The 21813-nt window shown below is 37.6% G+C and overlaps 1 protein-coding gene across 3 annotated transcripts in view; it reads left to right on the forward strand.

Moving 5' to 3' along the window:
* Nucleotides 1-21813, forward strand: part of FGD4 (FYVE, RhoGEF and PH domain containing 4) — a 229996-nt gene that overhangs the window by 79474 nt on the left and 128709 nt on the right. Inside the window, exon 1 of one of the 3 annotated variants that reach the window (XM_027541689.1) lies at nucleotides 315-518. The exons of 1 other annotated variant lie outside the window; for it this stretch is intronic. In XM_027541689.1, coding sequence (XP_027397490.1) covers nucleotides 509-518 — 10 coding nt within the window. In that variant the 5' untranslated portion in view covers nucleotides 315-508. Of the gene's footprint in view, nucleotides 1-314; nucleotides 519-13660; nucleotides 13837-21813 lie in introns of those variants that run through there. One more of the 3 variants, XM_027541690.1, reaches the window with a different exon arrangement.

The raw sequence follows: 21813 nt of genomic DNA on the forward strand, positions 1-21813 counted from the left end.
GAAGAGATAAAAGACTTGTTTTGGGGGAGATGGACATGGTTTTGTTTTTCAGCATTTCTTATGATTTTTTTTTTTCTTATGACCATGAAAAAAATTTGAAATTCTTTAAGACCTAGTTTTCAAGGATAGTTTGTAAATTTAATGACTATAACTACAATTAAATCACATGTAGTTGGCCCCATCCTTCCCATTTTGCCACAGTGCTCTAGAATTCTCTCACTACATTTTGAAATACCTTTGTAGAATTTTGAAATTCATTACTTGCGTAGTTCTTTGAGGCTGCATCAGTGGTGGAAGGAGTTATGAAACGTAGCTCTGCACTTCCCCTTAGTTAGTTCTTTACCCTGTCAAGCAGAAGATGTGTGCGTGACTGGTGTCTAAATGAAGAATACCTATAGATTTTACCCACAAACTGTAGATCCAGATAGTCCCTCCACAAGCAGGAATTAAGAATGATTAATCAGAAGAAAAAAAGGCACTGCTGGATGTTGTTTGAAAGGAATTCTTTATGGGGGGCTGTGAGTATTGTTTTTGCAGTTTCTATTTTTAAAATATTTTAGTTTAAAAACATTTGAACTTTTTGAGTATGCAAAGTATATGAGTAGGTAAAGTAACTGGTATTTATCTCTTTGTTTACTACCAAATTATAAGTAATTTGTATCATGATTGAAATATTATCCTGCCTCTTGTTTAGAATGGTTTCATGCTGTGATTTTAACACAGAGGTACAGTTTTTCTTATTTTTATGGCCCAAGTACAATTACTTGAGGTAATGACATTTCTTCCTGTGGATTCGTAGCATAGCAGTGTTCCCTGAGAGCAGTGAAAGTGAACTGTGCTGTGTGCAATCAGCGTTGACCTATCTTAGCTGAGTCTTTATTATAGCCTCATTCCTCCTATTTCTATTTTCTATTTCTGCTACTTCCATTTCTAATATGTAAAAACTACATTTCAACAAGTTTCTTAGAATGTATTTATACATTTAATATTCTCTCAGTCATCAATTATTTGAGGATAAAATTCTCTCTATTTCTAAAGCATCAGCAAGGTGCATTGGCAATGCAACAAAGTTAAGGATTTCTTAAAATTACCAATGATTTATTGGTCTCCAAAGTCTAGTTGACTTGCCTAGATCCTCCTAGCATTGTGGCTTTAATGTTCTCAGGGTCTTTTCTGTTTAACTGAAAAACCACATTAAGTGAATGTTTTATTCAGAAAAAAACATTTTAAAACATATTTTTTATCTGTAACAAGGAGAAGGAAAATAAACATCTGGGTGTAACTACTGATAACATTTTGATGTGTTCTTACCCTTTGTATTTGTTGTTTGGTAAAGCTGAGGTCATAATTTACATGGATTTTTAAAAACCATTCTTTCCCCTTTCCAAATAACATTAAATATTTCACATTACAAAACTTCTTAGTAAAAATTCAATAGCTGTATGATATTCTGTTAAAAAGTAATACTTTAGTTGGCATGCACTCTATTGTTGAATATTTAATATCTTTAAAGATTTTGAACTATAAATCAGAGAACATTACCATTTTTTAAAGATTATCTTTGCAAGATGACTTGGGGGGAAAATCCCATTGTATTTGTTTTTTCTTAACTTTATTTATTTATTTATCTCTGTGTTGGGTCTTCGTTGTGGTGTGCCGGCTTGTCTAGTAGTGGTTGGTGGGCTTAGTTTTCCCCGGGCATGTGGGATCTTAGTTTCCCCATAGGGATCAAAGCTGTGTGCCTTGCATTGGAAGGTGGATTCTTTATCATTGGACCACTGAGGAAGTCCCCTCCCATTTCATTTGTATTCCTGATTTAAGACATTCATAATAGCTATACCTTAGAATTGTTTTGTAATTAATTTGTTTGTTTTTTTAATGTATTACTTTTGACTGTGCTAGATCTTTGTGCTGTGCATGGGCTTTCTCTAGTTGTGGCGAGTGGAGTCTACTCCTTAGTTGCGTTGACAGGCTTCTTGTTACGGTGTTTTCAATTGTTGCAGAGCACAGGCTCTAGGTACATGGGCTTCAGTAGTTATGGTGCTTGGGCTTAGTTGCCCTGCTGCATGTGGGATCTTCCTGGATGGGGGGATCAAACCTGAGTGCTCTGCATTGGCAGGCAGATTCTTAACCACGGGACCACCAGTGGTCCTTAGAGCACTTAGAACTTAAGGACAAGCGTTGAATTAGGATTTTAAACAAATGTGTTGGATTCCATGTTTGTTTAAACTTATGAATCACACATTTAAAAAACTTTTACTTCTGTGTGGCAGGCAGCCTGTGTGCTAGCTATTTTTCAAATGTGGATGACATTGCTTTCTTCATGGACTGGGATTTATAGAATATTTGCAAATAGGTGATCATTGAACACTGAAAGAGAACTTCCTTAACTAAAGCAGGTTCTTTTATGCCACAAGCTTCATGTGAATGGAAAACTAAATCTATGCATAGAAAGCTTGGGCTATGAAAATACTAGTGCCAGGAAAAACACAGATTCACAAGACTTCGGCCAAAGCCTTTGGTTTTTCCTTGTTTCACTAGCTTAGAAATGGCCTGGCCTGAGATTCTCCCAATAATTCAGCCACAAGAGAAAGAAAAAGCTTGTTGTTTTTCATTCCCATTGTGTAGAGGCCCCTATGTCACAGACTTGCACCAGCATGGAGTACTGACCTACCTTGTGGAATGAATGGAACTGAATTTAGAGTAACTTAAAGTAACAAAGTAACATAAATTCTTTAATGTGTCTTCTATTTAAAACTTTATAGGCATGATGATAAATTTTAATAGAATACAAATAGCAAGAGCAATATGAATGTACAATCAAAATATGAAAGTTTGGAGTGTTTTTTTCCAAGTAATTGTTTTGGATTGGAATATTTGATTTCAAGATTATAGGGGATTTCTTTTTTCTTTATACTGCTTCTGCATCTACCTTGGTAGTTTAGATGGGAATGTAAGTTAATACAGGGCTTCCCAGGTGACACTAGTGATAAAGAACCTGCCTGGCAATTCAGGAGAGTAAGAGATGTGGGTTCGATCCCTGGATCAGGAAGATCCCCTGGAGGAGGGCATAGCAATCCACTCCAGTATTCTTACCTGGAGAATCCCATGGACAGAGGAGCCTGGTGGGCTACAGTCCATGGGGTCTCCCAGAGTCGGACATGATTGAAGTCAACATGTATAAAATATCTGACTTTTCTTCATAAATGAGTAAAATTTTAGAGAACATGTATTACACTTAGAAATAGTCATTTCTCCTAATTTTTATTATAATTTTAAAATTTAGGATTTTTTTGCTATTAAATACCAGATTATATATATAGATACATATATATATGCAGATGTTTTACCTTCTGAGCCACCAGGGAAGTATAGATACATATATTTTATATTAAAAAGAAGTCAAATAGGATTTATTATTGGACTTGCAGTTTTTATTCTCTAATGGTAAGTATGGATAGATTTATTTATAAGACCAAAGGAAACTCAGAACTAGGGTGAAAGCCACAGTAGTTCAAGGGTTTTTTTTTTTTTTTTTGCCCGCATTTTTTTTTTAAGCCATCCCAACCTACATATGCTTCTTCAGAGTGTGCATACAGTGCTCACAGCATCCTCAGAATCAGCTTTGAAATGGAACCAACTGGACTCCTGTCCAGCTGTTTATACACTTCTTGGCGCTTCTCCTACCCATTTGTTTTCATCTTCCCAACTCATTTGATCCTGTGGCATTAGGGCCAACAGCTGCAATTGGTCCATAAAATAGCTGAATAATAAAATGCTATAATCTGATCCTTGTAGTTTTCGTGATGACTGAGTTGGTAACAGCAGTGCTATAGATTTGTTTGGCAGGTCAGGGTAAACATCATCTTTATTTTACCAGAAGAAAGTTTATGTATAAGAAGGATTGGTAATTGATCCTGAGTGGTATAATTGTATCTCCTGAATCCTAGTCTTGTTGTTTACTGAGTACCTATTAGACACAGTACTTTGTATTGTATGCACATTATTTCTAATCCTCAGAATAAGCTTGTAAGAACTGTGATATGACCTTAATTTTCCGGTGGTGAGAAAACAGACTCAATAAGGTTATAACCCTTATCAACATATTCAGTGTTACAGCAGCATTGTAGTATTACCTGGAATTCAAATCCAAGATCATGCTTCCAAAGTTTGTGACCTATCCATAGCATATTGTAGCAGTAGGTTTTTTTTTTATTGTGAATAGTATTTTATTTCCATTTTGCTGTTAATGACATCAACTACTATGATGAAAGTTTTTATGCACATTATTGTACATCAGTTAGTGGAATTGTTGCAAGTGCATATGTTCAGCTTTAGGAGATGTTGCCTGAAGGTTTTCCATAGTGGTTTTAGTGTGTGAATACTCTAATTCCCCTTCCTAGCCAGTACTTGATCTAAAACAATTTTAGCCATGTGGCAGGTATCTAGTGGTATCATTTTGTGATTTTAATTTACATGTCTCTGATTAATAATTTTTATATGCTTATTGGAGACCTTTTGTGAAGTTTCCAATTGAGACTTTTGTCCATTAAAAAATAGGTTAAGAGCCAAAAATAAAAAGAGTGAAAAAGAAACATTTAATATAATGTTGCACAGTGATAAGTGCTATTAAATACCAAAGACCAAAGTGCTAGGATTAATAGAAAGTGACCAAAATGGGATTGTGAAGAAAGAAAGGCCCACCTGAGAAAGTGGCATCAAAGTGCAGATTTGCATGAAATGTGTTATGGAAGCAAGAGGAAAATCTGGATAAAACATATGAAGCAGAGGGAACTGCAAGTGCAAGGGACTTGAAGAACTTGGCAAGGAAGTATTAAATTCCTATACAACTTTCAGCTTATGAGGGAAGGTAACAAGGCCTTTACTTTTACTCACCTTCAACTGTACACTCAGTAAGGTATTATTTGGCTTGTTTTCTTTTTATAAAGATCAAAAGCCTTCTGTTCAGTCACTGGGGTTCCATGTTTGAACTAGCAACTTCATGTTTTGCCTACTAATTGCTGTATAATATCTAAACATATTTACTGGTGATATGTTTTATGAATGTTTATTCAGTAAAATTGGACAGCCCTGATTGATTGGATGTGATGGAGGAGGGAGAACAGTTGCTGATTGAAGCAAAGAAGAAAGGAGTTTACTGGAAAGAGTCCTAAAGAAGCAGGAGTGTTAGCTGTGAAGGCGCCCGGGAGGAAAGAATGTAAAAAATGAAAATGCGGTTTACTGTCAGATGCTCCCAGAGAAGTACGGGGTAGGAGGGGTGGGCTGCTGATTGCAGTGGGCCGCTGGCCTTGTGGAAGCAGGATCAGGTCTGTGTCAGTCAGACAAGTGGGCTAAAGGGGAGGTGAGGAAATGGAGGCAGTGACCTGGGGTTCCCAAGTTTTGAGAAGTGTAAACAAGAAAAAGGATGAGATTAGACAGCTTGAGAAGAATCTATAGATGGAACCAAGAGCTTTTTGTTTTATTTTGGGTTTTGAGGGTTTTTGTTTTTTGGAAGAGACTTCAGTGTTTGGGTTTTTTTTTTTTTTCTCATAACAGGAAGTCATCCTTTGCTATTCTTGGCTCAGAGCAGACAGTTGTGTCTCCCTCCCTCCCTGCCCTTTTAAACTTGTTTAAAACTTCTTACAGCTATATAATTTTCTATGTATCCCAAGAGGGTTTACCTTTGTGATCTCATTGATCTTCTTGAGAGGGAAGTACCAAATATTATGCCTGTTTCTTAGATGAAAGCCTCAAAGCTCAGAGGTTGTAGCTGAGAAGTCTTTCCACTGATAACTTGTGGGGCAAGAATATTTGTACGTATATCCTGCCTTGCTCAGAGTTTGGGAATCTGTGTTTACAGCATTAACTAACCTTGATTTGCCCCTTATTCAAGTGGTTATCCTCTGGTTACCCCAGAAAAAAAATCTAAGTTTTTAGATATAATTTATAGGTCAGATTAAGAAGCTTTCCCAAATACCCCTTTACTTCCCCCCTGCCCACACACCCCTCTCACCCATCTGTGCACGCTCCTGTATCATACACACACCACTCATCCCACATACATACCTCTGCCACCCACACAGCCCACAAATGTTCACTTTAGTCCTTGCCCACAAAACTAGGCTACTTTTCTCTTTCTGCAGTTTGGATTTGGGGTAAAAAAAGTAGCTAGGTTAGAAAGAATTGATTTTATGAGCTCAGATTAGAGACTGTAAATACAATCATACCTTGTTTTCTTGTGCTTTACTTTATTGCACTTTGCAGATACTTCCTTTTAATTTTTTTTTATAAACTGAAGGTTTGTGGTAACCCTGCATTGTCAGATGATGGTCAGCAGTTTTTAACAATAAAATATTTTAAAATTCAAGTATGTACATTGTTATTGCACACTTAATAGACTATACTATAGTGGAACCATAACTTTTATATGCCTCGGGATACCAAAAAATTCGTATGACTTGTTTTATTGCTATGGTCTGGAACCAAAACTGTAATATCTCAGAGGGAAGTCTGTAAATCCCTAGGCTTCAACAATAAGGGTTCAGTTGATCATTCAGTTTTTACTGAATTTGCTTTCATTCCTCAAAGGAAACCCTGTAGAATGCTAAACAGTTTTTGCATAAATTTGATCTAGAGCAATAGTTGTATGATTTGGTCCTTCAGGATATTTTTTAAGTTTTGAGGATTAACTGTTCAGCCTTGGATTTTTATATGCACAGAACTGGGATTGATACAGTTTTCATTGTAGCTTGATCTCAGTCCCTAAAGTATGAAAAAGAACATTCATAACATTGATATTTTGATCGTTTTTACAGAATGATGTTTGTGTGATATATTTTTTTCACTTAACCTAGTCCTAGTGTTAAAGTGCTACACTCAATATGCCAGCAAATTTGGAAAACTCAGCCGTGGCCACAGGACTGAAAAGGTCAGTTTTCATTCCAATCCCAAAGAAGGGCAATGCCAAAGAATGCTCAAACTACTGCACAACTGTACTCATTTCATATGCTAGCAAAGTAATGCTCAAGATTCTTCAAGCTAGGCTTTAACAGTACATGAACCGAGAACTCCCACATGGTCAAGCTGGATTTAGAAAAGGCAGAGGAACCACAGATCAAATTGTCAACATCTGTTGGATCATAGAAAAAGCAAGAGAATTCCAGAAAAACATCTGCTTTTGCTTCATTGACTATGCTAAAGCTTTGACCGTGTGGATCACAACAAGCTATAGAAAATTCTTAAAGAGATGGGACTACCAGACCACCTTACCTGCCTCCTGAAAAATCTGTATGCAGGTCAAGAAGCAATAGTTAGAACCAGACATGGAACAATGGACTGGTTCAAAATTCGGAAAGGAGTATGTCAAGGCTGTATATTGTCACCTTGCTTTTTAACTTGTATGCAGAGTACATCATGCATAATGCAAGGCTGGATGAAGCACAAGCTAGAATCAGGATTGCTGGGAGAAATATCAATAACCTCAGATATGCGGGTGATACCACCCTTATGGCAGAAAGCAGAGGGGAACTGAAGAGCCTGTTGATGAAGGTGAAAGAGGAGAGTGAAAAAGCTTACTTAAAACTCAACATTCAAAAAACAAAGATCATGACATCCAGTTCCATCACTTCATGGCAAACAGATGGGGAAACAATGGAACAGTGACAGTCAATGGAGGGACTGAACAACAAGTGCTAGACATCTATCCCAGTTGTAAGTGCCTTTCTATCCCTCATCTCCCGAAGAGGTGAAAGTCTTTGTTTTTTGAACATATTAAAAACTCATCAAGAGAAGGAAATCAGTGTCTCCTTTTTTTGTGTGTTCAGAGTTTAGGTTAGAACTTTTGGAAATTGTAGATGCTCAATAAGTCTTGTTTATAGAACATTCTTTGTTCTTAATCCTTTTCCCACTTGTCACAAATATTTGAAAAAATATAGTCATTAATATAATTAATATTAATATTTAGCATATATATTATGTTCCCAGAGAAGGAAATGGTAACCCATTCCGATATTCACGTCTGGAAAATCCCATGGACAGAGGAGCTTGGTGGGTTACAATCCATGGGGTTGCAAAAGGCTTGGACATGACTCAGTGACTAAACATATGTTATATATATGTACTCAGCATAGAAAGTCTTCCCTTGCATATATTTCACAAAGTTTCTTAGACAAAGAAAGATAAAAGAATTAAAACATCTAGATTCCAATTTAGGTGCATCACTTACTGAAAGAATATGGGTAAGGAGGAATGTGGAAGGCAGCAGACTAGGACCCAGATATTTGTATACTTTCCTCCCACCTCTGTTTTAGAATCAATATTAAATGTATGAAAAGACAGGGAATTTTATCCTAATGAAGATAGCAATAATCTAATGATGTGAAAAATTGGATCCCATTATTCTCATTTGGCTGAGATATAATATCCTTTTAATTTTAATAAAAAATATCCCTGGGGCATTGGTAGAATTGGATTAGAGTCCTGATGGTTGGAGTTTGATGAAAAAAGGGCTAGCACTCTGGAACTCCCTAATGTAGACTTACCTCAACACTTTTTTCTTTGCAGTATGGTAGCTGGACAGGTCCTAGAAAGAAAAGTGCTGCTGCTATGCTAACCATATCAGAGGAATGATGGGCAATTAAAAGAAAATGCTTTCATCAAATCAGGCTAGATTATTTCTCCATCATTGTTTTTTTCTTTGTTGTTGTTTTTAAAGACAGACTCTTTTTAAAAAATTTGGTATTTGTTTGTTTTTGACTGTGCTGGGTCTTCGTTGCTGCATGAAGACTTTCTCTTGTGGTGAGTGGGGACTGCTCTCTAGGTGCAGTGCATGGGCTTCTCTTTGCAGTGGCTTCTCTTATTGCAGAGCATAGGCTCTAGGGTGCACGGGCTCAGTTCCCTCGAGACACGTGGAATCTTCCTGGAGCGGGGATTGAACCCATGTCCCCAGCATTGGTCGGTGGATTCTTAGCTACTGGACCACCAGGGGAGTCCTGTTTTGTTTTGGTTTTGGCCATGCAGTACAGCTTATCGACATTAGTTCCCCATCAGGGAATGAACCTGGACTATAGCAGTGAAAGTGTTGAGTCCTAACCATTGAACCACCAGAGAATTCCTTACTCCATCATTGTTAAGACCTTACAAACTGGACAGAGAAGTTCCTTTTATTTCAGTGTTTTTTTTTTTTTCTTTTCTTTTGCTTGTGAGGTACTTTGTACCTTACAAATGTGTATTTTTACTGTAAATCTTCTTTAAAGAACTTGTTGCAAAAGAAAAAACAGTCAAAAAAAAAGTTATATAGAATGTTAAGCAAAAATACAAAATTCTGTATTTTTAGACAAAATAATTTGAGTTTGTAACACAAGGAAACTAAATTGTGAACACACTGAGAATAATTTAAGTCTGTTTCATATTCACAGACAAAACCCTAACAATATCCAGTCACCTCATAATATAAGCTACTTGTCAAAAAGTGGTTTCAGCAAGGAAAAGAGAATGTGGGAAGAGCAGAACTGGTGGCAGTGTTACTCAGTGTGCCTACCTGGGGCATCTTTGTGCAGGTACAGTTGCCATCTCACCTGGTACTTTAGTGATACCTGCTGCTCAGAACTTTGAGTCTTACCACAGCCAAGGGTTGTACCCAGAAACTTTTACTATGCCATTTCATTCTGGAAAATAAACATTTATTCTTGCTCTTGTAATGCTTTTTTCTCCCTTTCCGCTGAAACTAGTAAGAATGAAGAGGAACCCTCCTTCCAACATTCATTCTCATTATTTTAGAATGGTAGAGATCTTTGAAGATGATCTAACTCAGCTCTCTCATTTCTGCAATTGAAATGCACAGGACCAGAGCCGGCAATGGCTTGCCATGTCATACCAGTGGCTAAGCAAGGACTAGAGTCCAGGTTTCTTAAATTCTAAACAGTGGTTCTGTCACTGAGTTTTGCAAAAGCTAAGGACTTGAAAACTTCCTTACAAAAATATGTGTCTGTGGGCAGATTCAGTAGTGAAGGGAGATAGAGTAGTACTCCCAGGGTTATTTGATCACTGCTTAGCTGACACAGTAACTACTATAACAGCTTGTAGGCAACATTGCCAACTGCCCAGTATTTGAAGAAGATATCAGGCTTCTCTGTTCCCAACAACTTTATATCTTGAGAACCTTTATGGGGATTATTGACTCTTTGTCACGTGCCCTACCGCTTAAGTATGGGGACCCTATTATTACACTCTGAGCAGTGTGGCTTAAGGTGCTATTGTGGAGACAATGTCAGAACAGCCAGAGGTGAACATGAAGCTAAAAAGGACACTACTGCCTACTTCCTTTTCTTAGATCTGTCTTTTTTTTTTTTTTCTTTCTGAGTGATTCCCACAGAATCAGTTTCCTAGAAGTGGTGAGCCAGATTCATTTTTGCTTTTTTCTATTGTCTTGATAGTAGATCCACCCAAGAATATAGTGGGGTAAACTTTGAAAAATATGTGTAGGAAGAATAAATATTACTTTTAGAAAATTATCATTTGTGACATTAAGATTTTTAGAAAACAGAAAGGAAAATATCAGTAAAATCTCTTCTTCACAACTGCTCTTATAATTTTGAGATAGATAGGCTTAGGCTTTGGTTTCTAAGAATCTCATTTTTTATTGCAGTTGTTCATAGCCAATACTCAGTTATGTATTTTTTTCCCCTGTACTTCCAGGAGGTAGTGTGGCATAATGATCAGACCCAAGCTTTGGTCTCACTTGAGATTCTAGTCTCAGCAGTGAGATGTAGGGCAAAGAACTTAGTTTCTGAGTCTCAGTTTCCATAACTAAAAAATGATTATAGTAATTCCTACTTCATAATCCCTGTGAGATTTAAATAAAATATTTATAAATGCTTATTATAGTTCCTAGCACAGACTAGGGACCCAACAAATAGAATATCATTATTGGTATACCAGTTGACATTTCCCTTATGCCCCATAGTTCTTGTGACCATATTTTTAACAATTGCATGATATTCTATCAAGTTGAGTATATTCCAGTTTGTGTAACCATTAATCTATTATTAGATTCTTGTTTCCTCTAAATTTGCCGTAGAATAAAAGATTTTTCAGCAAGCTGTTATTTATTCAGCAGATTCAGGAAATACTGTGTATAAGGACCTTTGCTTGGCAGCAGCAGCACAGAGCTCAGAGTGGAAAAGTCCCTAGCTTTGAGGGGCTCTCGGTGTGTAAGTGGAGATACGTGAAGAGAACTCTGGCCTGTGGTAAACGTTGGCACTGTCCAATTACTGAAAAAGTGCTGAGGAGAGGACAGAATGTGAGATTCTGCTTAGAGAGACTCACGGAAAGCCAGAGAGGGTTGTGGGAGAGGAATCAAGTGATGGAGGTGAGGTGCAGGTTATTAAGGGCTTTTAAATCTTTATACAGAATGCAGCATTTATCCTCAGTGCAAGGGAAAGTCAGTTTTGAGAAGAGAATTTGCATTATCTGCTTAGGTTTTATAGCCTATACAAGGCGAAGTGGAAGTAGAGAGTTTATTTAGGAAATTATTAAGGAATCTAGGTGAGAGATGGTATGTCTTCGACCAGGTGGAAATGGTGGAGGTGGTAAGAAGTGGCCATATTGGAAGAAATAACTCACATCATGAGCTGTCAGGTTGGATGCGAAGATGTCAAAGAAATAGAAACGTCAAAGATGGGCTCTCAGGCATTCAGCTTGAGTGACTGGAAGAGTGGAGTTGCTGTTTCCAAAAACAAGGAAGGATGCAGGAGGAGCTGATTTGGGGGAGAAATCAGGAGTTAAGTTTTGGGATGTTATGTTCGAGATTTTTATTAAACATTCATGCAATAGATGTTCAATAGATAGTTTTGGGATGTTACGTTCGAGATTTTTATTAAACATTCAGGCAGAGATGTTCAATAGATAGTTAGACATAGAAGTGTGCAATTCTTGGAAAGAGAGGTTTATCCTGGAATTATAAATTTGGGAGATAGCTATATATTTATAGTATTTTAAAAACTTGGTACAGTTATTTTACCTATTACTACTCCTCTCATAGAATTTTCATTGGTATTTTCATTTTTTAAAAATCCAAATAAACTTTAGGATCACTTTGTTAAATTCATTTTGTAAAGTATGCTGGACATTTTACTAGAAAAATGTACATATGTATTACATATATATTTATATATAAATTTACTAAAAGACTGGTAATTTGAAAAGAGTTGGCATCTTTAAAATGGATCTTTGTATCCAGCAATGCATTATTTTTCTCCATTTAGTTTTCTTTTATTAATATTTCTTCTGATAGTTCATTCTTTGTCCCCCAAATAGTTCATACACAGTTCTTGATAGTATTATTCCAAAGTATTGTAAGATGTCACAGAAGAAACAGAATAAACTTTTTGGCCAACCCAATACACTATTTGTTGCTGTAGTTAGTAAATTTCATTTTATTGATGTTCTGATGTTTTTGCCTTATAAAGGAATTATTTTGATATATTTAGCCACATCATTAAATTTCAGATGATATAAATAATCTCTTTGATTTTAATTTTTCCCCCTAGCAATACAATCATATCATCTGCAAATAATGATTTTGTCTTTTTCCTTTCAACATTTGTGTCTTACTTCTGTTCATTCCAAGAAAAGAAGTCCTGAATTTAAGATAGTGGCTAACTATAAAGCAAGGAGGTAATTAAGACATAAAAGTCTAGTTATGGCTTACAGTTGTTGTTTTGTTTTTGCTTTAGGCCTATCCTAATTATTTCTTTTCCTTGCCTTTGAAAAATATATTTCTGTTGGATTTGAGTGCCCAAAGTTCGTCTGTTTTACATTTATACATTATCTCCAGTAGTTGGTCTTGATGGGGTATATATTTGGTTTTCAGTCATTTTGCTCTTCCAAGGACATATTCTTTGATTCCTTGAATACCATGAATTCAGGGGAAGCTCTTTTCCTGCTGAATCAGCATTGAACTTTCATGGATGCAGAACCAAATTAAAGCCCGTAGAGAGTACGTAACCAAGAGATTTCAGTCATATAATTGGATAAGGTCCTAATGAAAATGTGAAGTTTAGAAGCCTCTCCCTCTCCCCCCGAAAACAAAAACAATAAAAATGAATTCATATAAGTTTAAAAAATTAATACGTGTATATTTATAGGACAGTTGCTTTTGAAAACTTATTTTCAAGCTAAGTTTTACAAATTTGAAAATTTTATTTTAAAAAGTCTAAATACAAAACCAGTTTCTCTTCTGATGTGGATTGTAAATCAACAGAAAGGACTTGCTGATACAGCTTAGATTTCTGGAATGCGTTATCTTGAATTTTCAAGTTTACTTTCAAGTTTTATTTTTCTGTTTGTCAAGTTAAGCCTCATGTGACCTTTTTCTGTGAATGAGCAGTGGACACTATCTGGCATGTTAGCGCTTTGTACCTCCAAGGGTAGATTTGCAGGACAGCTTTTAATTGGCCTGCATTGCCTTGTTTAAATAGCCAAACACCTGCTAGGCAAGCCCCTGCACATGTGAGTGGCTATATGTTCCTTCCGTTAGGATTTGCGAGGCTGGAGCACAAAGACAGCAATTGTTACCCAATAAGCAGTAGTCACACAATTCTACCAATCGCCTTAGGAGGGCTGGTTACCATGGAATCCACCATCTGTTCACTCCCCGTCGGAATGTGATTATCCTTGCTGGGGTGGGAACTGGGAGCGTGTGCAGTGTGGAATTATCTGCAATGGACTGGGTTAATGGGAGCTAGATTTGGCTCACTAGAAGAACAGATGAAGGGAGTTTTACTTCTTAACCATTTGTGACTACTAACCAAGAGGAATAAATTCAGCTTTTATAAGGTAAGTAATTCAAGTACTATGTATCCCGTTTGTACTACGTTTGGTGTGGGGCATTATCTCCATGTGGTTCCAGGAAAGGGAGCTGTAAGCTCTTCTGGAAGGAGCCTCCAGCATTACACACTTCTGTTGTATTGATTTTAAGCAGCTTAGTTATACCTGTACAGTTACATGTTGATGTTGAAAAATCAAATAATTATTTTTTAATCTTTAAAAATTTAGTCAAAATTGTAATATGACTTCTGAAAGTGGCAAAAAGACTGTAATTTTAATGGTTTCTCAGAGTGAATTGTACCAGTACTCGAAATATACTCATGGCCACAACGTGTTCAATGTCTTCTTCAAATAAGAAAATGTCTCAGGTCAGGGACATTTGTAGGTTATGATTTTATTCATCATTATTCTGGCCCACGTGACTGGCTTCACATTACTAGCTCATGTTTTGTAATGTGAGGTTTATGCAGTTAATTTTGCAATGCTTTTGCACAAGTTTTGAGGGCTTGAGCATGTGGAGACAATGTGACAGTGCTTTAACAGCAGGCGTATAGGCATAGTGATAAAGGAAAGGGCAAAGCTCGGAGGATCTGCTTCTGTTTCAAGGGCTTCCTTTGTTTTTCTGTTTGAACAGCCCCTTAAAATGTGTGCTGCATATTGTAAGCAGCAGAAGGAGATTTTGGTGCTAACAAATGGATGACTGACATTTTTCTGTGTGGCTAAGAGGTTGGTAGCTCAAACAAGGGACTTCTATATCCTTTGTGAGGCAGCATTGTATATACCCTTCCCCAAAACTGTGCCCTAAAACATAAAAGTGAAAAACAAAAAGAGTGCTGTCTATACTCTGGATACTTCTTTTGTGTAAGTTTTCCTGTCATTTAAATCATAGTGCCAGGGATATGTGCATCTAGCTGGGTCTGCCATTTTTATTTGATATGGGAAGGAGTTGCAAAGAGAGGATTTGCTAATGCAGCGTTAGTTCCTCTAATTGTGCTGTTCTGCTGTCATCTTGGACGTTCATGTCAGTGGGTCAGTGGCTGCCGGGAGAGCTGGAACAGGTCATTGTTAACAGGCCTTACTTTGATTTTCTTTTTCTGATTGTAGAATAAAATTAGATAACCTTGTACTGGTCAAGGACTCATGTTCTTACTTCAGGTTTTCAAGCCTGACTGCTAATTATGGGTTCTTGGTATTTATTGTTGTTGACTTATTGTAGTTAAAATTCTTACCTTCTTTTGTGCTTACTGGGCTATTCTCAAGTTTTTTTAATATGCAAAATCAGATCAGGTACATACTACCTCTAAAAAGCATCTTTTCCACTAACAATAGACATGTATCTGCCTGAAAATTTCCTTAGCAGCATCTGTAAAAAATTTTAAGTGAATGTTGTATTATTTGGATGAAATTTTCACTCATGAAAACAATTGTTCATAAGCAATATAAGTTTTGAGAGGAAATGAGATAATTTAAAAGCATGTACATTTAGGCTGTTTGTGTTACCTTAATTACCTTGTATCTTAGAAACCTGAAAAGGCCTGTGAGTGAGTGGGTATGAAGTACTAGAGTATTCTGTGTGCCTGGGGTGTGATTGCTCAAGCAGTTGAAGTGAACTGGGCAAATCAGGACACCTCTCAAGTTCCCTAAGTATTCGTGGATTTCCTTACTGTTACGACTGTTACTGAGTTAAAGTTATAAGATTGTGTTTTTTTTTTTTTTAAGTGGGTATTTATGCAGAATGTATCCCAGCATTTATAGGTATTGGCAGGCATTTATTTGTTTTCACTTGTAAACATGTTTATTAATATGTTTCTTGGCTGAATTTTTCTGAGTAGTAAACAGTAAAGCCACAGGGTATTCAAAAAGTGTTGAAAAACTTTGGTCCATCAGCCACTGACAAGAAGCCTAGGGTTTTACTTTCTAAAATTGGTGAAGAGGAGTGGGCAGCGGCATAGTCCCTGGAACACTTGTGATTCCTAGTAGGGTGCCTGGGGGACAGGAGTGCACAGTCCCACGATGTGTAGTTCCTTTGAGGGAATGTGGTCTTTGGACCTGGTGTTGCTAATGGGGAGATGTTCACTTCCATTCACAAACATTGTCAGTGGTGACACCTACCACCATAAGTTGAAAATGTCAGGTCAGCTGGGAAGCATTGCTTCCTGGTTCCCACTCTCCCTGTCTCTGAAGGTGGCGGGAGGTGCTAGATTCAGTGCTTTCTGACCCTTCTTCCAACTTCTCAATGGCATGAGGCTTTTCAGTCTCCTTCAATACAACTTAAGATTTTACTAAATGGAAAATTTAGCTTTATGTTTGTAAATATGTAAAGCAACCCTTATTCCGAGTTATTTCTTATAAGGGTATTATTCTATAGATAAAAAATTGGAAACTGAATAAAGTACCTGGAATGATTCAAATCCATAGCAATCTGAGTAGATGGCATCTCAATCCACCACTGATGCAGTATGAACAGTCAAGTCTTTCTGCTTCTTTGACACTTTATGCTGGAAGGCTGCCTGACAACTATTTCAAGTAGACCACAGAGCTCATAAACATCAGTTAAATTCTTACATTTTTCTTATTACCACATTCAGTCTCACTTATAAATTGACTCTGTCTTTTGCTTTTGAGATACTGATTTATAATCTGTTTTTGCTGTTAACTGTTTTTGGCCATGATGGTCCATTTGGCCCTTGGACAGACGATGGAGCGCTAGGGATTTGAAGGGAAGAAGAACCGGCTTATGCTGTCATCACTGATGCTGCTTTGTTCTCATGTTCCTGGTAATATTGAAGCCATTTGCATAAAAATGTGACTTTTTAAAATAGATGTACTGAAAATTGCCTTCTTTTGCCCTCTCCCACAATTCCATATCGTCATGGTTTCAAGAAGTGCTTAGAATGAGTTGTTAACATTGTGCCTCAGTACAGTTTAGCATTGCTGTGTTAGATATAGAGCTGCAGGGTGTGATGTCTGTAAAATGTGCACATGAAAGATGTAAACTCACCCAAAAGCTGTGCTCAAAGGTGCTTCCATTTGGCAGGACTTTTCTTCCTGTGAATGTGCCATATAGTTGATTATCATCAGTTTCTTCTGAGCTATTTCTTCTGTTTTTATAACTGCTTCTATGCTTCTGTAAAGTAAAAAGGCAAACTTTCTGTACATTGGCAGTGCATGGATCTATGTAGGCAGAAGCAGATCCTTGGAACAGTTTTGTGTAATATACTCATGCCTTTCTCATTCAGTTGTCGCCACTTAAAGCCCAGTGATGACTTGATGGAGTTGTATGAAAGTATCTAGGGATACCTTATCTGAAAAAACTTCCATAGTTTTACAGATAACCCTAATCTGTGGGGGCTACATTGTTCTTTTGTAATAAAAGTGTTGACTTACCAACTTCCCCTGTAAGTAGTTGTTTCCTTCTTCCCTGTTTGCTTAATTCCTGTGTTGTTTTTAAATTTTTGCCAATTTCCTGGCCCTGACCCCACATTCATGAATTATGAGGCAAGATGTATTTCCATAAGGCAAGCAGATGAAATCTGTTAGATTTTTTAGATCCCTATTATACATTGCTAGATGTTTATTTTCACGTAATTTAAAGACTAGATCTGTCAGAAGAATTTGAGGCCCATAAGAATTAAGCAGCCTGTCCAGAGTCACAGAACTTGAGTTGCAAAAACAGCTAATGTTGACTATCGCGTGTTGAGTACAAAGATACGGGCAAAGCCAACTTACTTCCTACATTGTTAGCTTCATGAGGAGCAGAACATTGGGGTATCACCCTAAACTCTCACAGATACAGTTTTCAATGTGCCCAAAGAGGGGCAACTTTGAAAGATAATTCCCTCGATAATCAAGGTCATAAGAAATATATATTTTCATAAATGCCTAAACGTTAGAAAAAAAAAAAGTAACTGCCAGGTCAACTAGATGTTTGTGTTTCTTAGTTTGCAGATTCTTGCCCTTGTATCTGTGTTTATAGTCGTAAACTCATGATCAGGATGTTGCTTGGTGATTTTGGAGCCCAGAGTGGGTGGGGGTGGAGCACTGAGGAAGGACAGCCTGAGGGCAAATACCATTCCATCCCAGGGCCCAGTTGTCACCTGGTTAGCATATTTCTGTTCCGAGTTAATGCACTTTCTTCTGTGGACATTGGTGGAGACATAAAACCTGTTTGCTTATCTGGCCTCCTCCTGCTCTGTTGTGCTCACCCCACCCACCTGCTTCACCTTGCTCAGGATCCCCCTACTGTCCACTGAGACATTGCTTCTTTGGCTCTGTTACTGTTATCATTCACTTATCACATGTTTATTGAACATTTACTCTGTGCTGGGCAGTGTTGCAGGTGTGGAGGAGAGGACGTGGAACACAATGGTCAGGTTCTTTCGTGGACTTACGTAATACAGAAGGAGACAGATAATACACAGTTAAAATAAATGAACAGTGTGATTTTGAATAATGACGAGTATGTGAAGACAAAATGTAATGTGTTAAGGGATTTTAGGGCAACAAATTTTATGTTGAGTGGAGGAGATCTCATATAAGCTGAGTCACAAATGATAAGCCACCAGGTTGATCCAGGAAAGCTAGGAATGTGTTGTTATCCCCACTTTATTCCCGTGGAAACTGAGGAAAGCCTGTCATCAGGACCATTCCTTGTTGACCTGGTGCTGCAAAACCATACCACTTGTCTTTTCTTTCAGGACTTAATGTTGACTATATGCTCTTTTCCAAAGTCAGAATTTAATGGGAGAGCATAGGAAGTAGTGTCTACTTCAGTACAATGGCTAAGAACACAAGCAGACCTAGATTAGTCCCATCTCACATACTGTCTACTCTGGAGGTCTCTAGGCAAGTTACTTAAACCTGTCTCCCCATTTGTTAGAACTTCTGGAGTTATTGTGGATATAAAAGAGATAATATTAAAAAATCATTTGGTTCTCTGAGGGGCTTCAGTAATAATCCCATGAATATTAAAATAATTTTCTATGGTTGGCAGTGAGAACCTAGGAGTCTCTCTATAGGATAATTTTTCTTTGATCTCTTCATTCCCCTCTCATCCCTTACATTCATTTATTTTAACAAAAGCTTTAAAAAAAAAAAACCCTTTATTGAGGCATGATTGACATACAAAAAACTGTATGTACTTAATGTGTGTAACTTCAAGAGCTTTGAAGATAAGTATACACTTATAAGGGGCTTCCCAGGTGGCAGTAGAGGTAAAAAACCCACCTGAATGCAGGAGATGTAAGAGACATGGGTTCGACCCCTGGGTTGGGAAGATCTCCTGGAAGAGGGTATGACAACCCACTCCAGTACCCTTGCCTGGAAAGTCCCATGGACAGAGGAGCCTGGCAGGCTGCAGTCTATTGGGTTGCAAAGAGTCGAACACAACTGAAGTGACCTAGCACCTGTGCACGTGTACACGTGTGAAACCATCACTGCAATCTATGCCATGATGTATTCATCACTTCCAAAAGAAGACTTTTTGCACATCCACCTCTCCTTGCTAGATTCTGCATAAAGAACATGATTGGACATGTTCTCACAGGTCTGTGCTCACCTGGTACTCGACTAACAGTCTGTTAACCAGTCAGTTGCATTCAGTATGATTGGTGACACAGTGCAGGAGTGGTGTGGGAGACAGAGGAACAGGTGGTCGACTGTACAGGTAACGTGGGCTTGGAATTCTAGTCTGCAGCAGCAAATGCAGGGAGGCGTGCTGGTGGCTGAGTGTAGAATTTGAGCTAAGTACTGTAGGACAGGGTTTGAGAATGGAAACCTTGGTTTGCATAGAAGTTTTTTACTGTATCCTATAAAGAATGAGGAACCTTTGAATAGTTTTAAACATCTGAGGAATAAATCTTCAATTTTGTCATCTAAAAAGATAACTGGTAGTTAAAATGATGAAAACATTGGAGAGAACAACTTCCAAGGCAGCCTGAGTTCTTCTTTTTTTCATCTTCATCTTCATCCATACCAGGCAAGATTTTTCTTATGTTGTCATTACCACCACAGTATAATTTGGACTCGCATAGAGTCCAAAAAGTCCCTGAGAATTCCTTTAGGAGGGTATAACTTTGGAGATCAACTCTCTCATTAAGTCCAATCCAGCATGTGTTCCCTCCCCCCGGCCCCACACAGGGTTGGAATAGATTGCTGCTGTTTTGCTTGGGCACCAGATGAAATAATTCCTTCTGAATTCAGGGGTCATGCTGCATGCAGTAAGAGGAAGCAGCAGGCTCATGATCTCTCAGTCTGACTCCCACAACAGAGACCATGAGCATTGTTGCCTTTAACTGCCGCACCTGTGTTTGTGTGCTTTCTGGTACAGGTGTTTTCTATTTGCAAAACATATAGTTCAGTTCAAGCCAGTTTAAATGCACTTACAGTACAACTGCTGTAACTGCAGTACCAACTTTTTGTGTTTTCTATATGTCAGACCGTGCAGAATACATTTATCATCTCATTTAACCTTTATTAAACATTTGAAATAACTGGAATTTATCTTTATTGAATAAATAAAACTGTTCCTATTAGCTACATACTATTTTCAAGTTCACTAATAATTAAATGATTAACTGGGATTAAAACCTTGATCGGTTCAACTTCAATCCTATAATCTTAGCTATTATGCTCAGTTTCAATTAGAAAGCCATTGCATTAACCTAGACAGAAAAATACAACAAATGTTATGATACCAGTGGTGTAGAAACAAGATTCCAAAGAGATAAAGGGAGAGAATAAATGACTACTGTGTTTAAGAAGTCTTTAAATCGTTATCTAGGAACATGAACAGATATTCAATAAAGGAAGAAATACAAATGCCTAATACATGAGGAAAAAAAGTTTTGTATAGGTACATCCCAGGTGACCCAGTGGGTAAAGAATCCACCTACAATGCAGGAGACACAGGAGATGCGGGTTTGATCACTGGTTTGGGAAGATTCCCTGGAGGAGGAAATGGCAACCCACTCCAGTGTTCTTGCCTAGAAAATTGCATGGACTGAGGAGCCTGGCAGGCTACACTTCATGGGGTCGCAAAGAATCGGACACAACTGTGCTACTAAGCTAACTAAATATCTAACATGAACAGATACTTCAAAAAGGAGGAAACACAAATGCCTGATATATGGGAAAAAAAGTTTTATATAACTGGCAGTCAAAAAAATATACAAAATAAATATTCTTTTATTACATTGGCAAAAAATTTACTGAATGGTTGTATTTTCCATTGGCACCCCCATACGCTTCAATAACAATGTAACTTCAGATTACAGTATGCATTGATTTAACTTTTGGGGAAACAATGTAGTAATATATTTTATCTTAACTAGAGAACCCTTTGTGGCAAGGAATAGAAGAAAATATAACTCAAGAGAAAAGAGGGGTGTATAGAAAAAATAAAAGGCGTCTCCAGGAGCCAAGGGGCAGTAAATTCATCTAGGCCTCAGAGGAGCCTGCAAACAGGACTGTTACAACTCCCTGTTCTTCAGAATAACCCCTTCCGCATTTCTGTGTGCATGGCAAAAACAAACAAACAAACAAACAAAAAAACCCAAAACAAAACATGGCTATTGCAAATCTTGATTATACCACTTCGTAGTACCAGTGCCTGGTAGAAACACAGAAGTTCCAATTACTGATACCTTGGACTTAGACTCTGATGGGCTAAGCTTTGGTCAGCACTTACCTTTGGTCCCATCAGATGTGATCATAGAATACAAGGTCACTTGGCTTAGCTACCTACTCAGAAAGTTCTGTGAAACAGAACTCTAAGCGGGGTAAAGTAAGCAAATAGAAGAACACACTTTTTGTTACTTGTATCAACAGAGCTAAGGATGTTCATGTTCTTTGACCTCACAGTCCCAATTTTAGAAATCTGCCAGTAGGAAGTTACTGAGTGATCTAGTGAATCATTTGTCACATCACATCACATTCTCTGGTGGGAATGGGAAGAAATGGGAAACCACTAACATGTTCAAAAATAGG

This window comes from Bos indicus x Bos taurus, chromosome 5 (assembly GCF_003369695.1).
Source record: "Bos indicus x Bos taurus breed Angus x Brahman F1 hybrid chromosome 5, Bos_hybrid_MaternalHap_v2.0, whole genome shotgun sequence".
Taxonomy (NCBI): domain Eukaryota; kingdom Metazoa; phylum Chordata; class Mammalia; order Artiodactyla; family Bovidae; genus Bos; species Bos indicus x Bos taurus.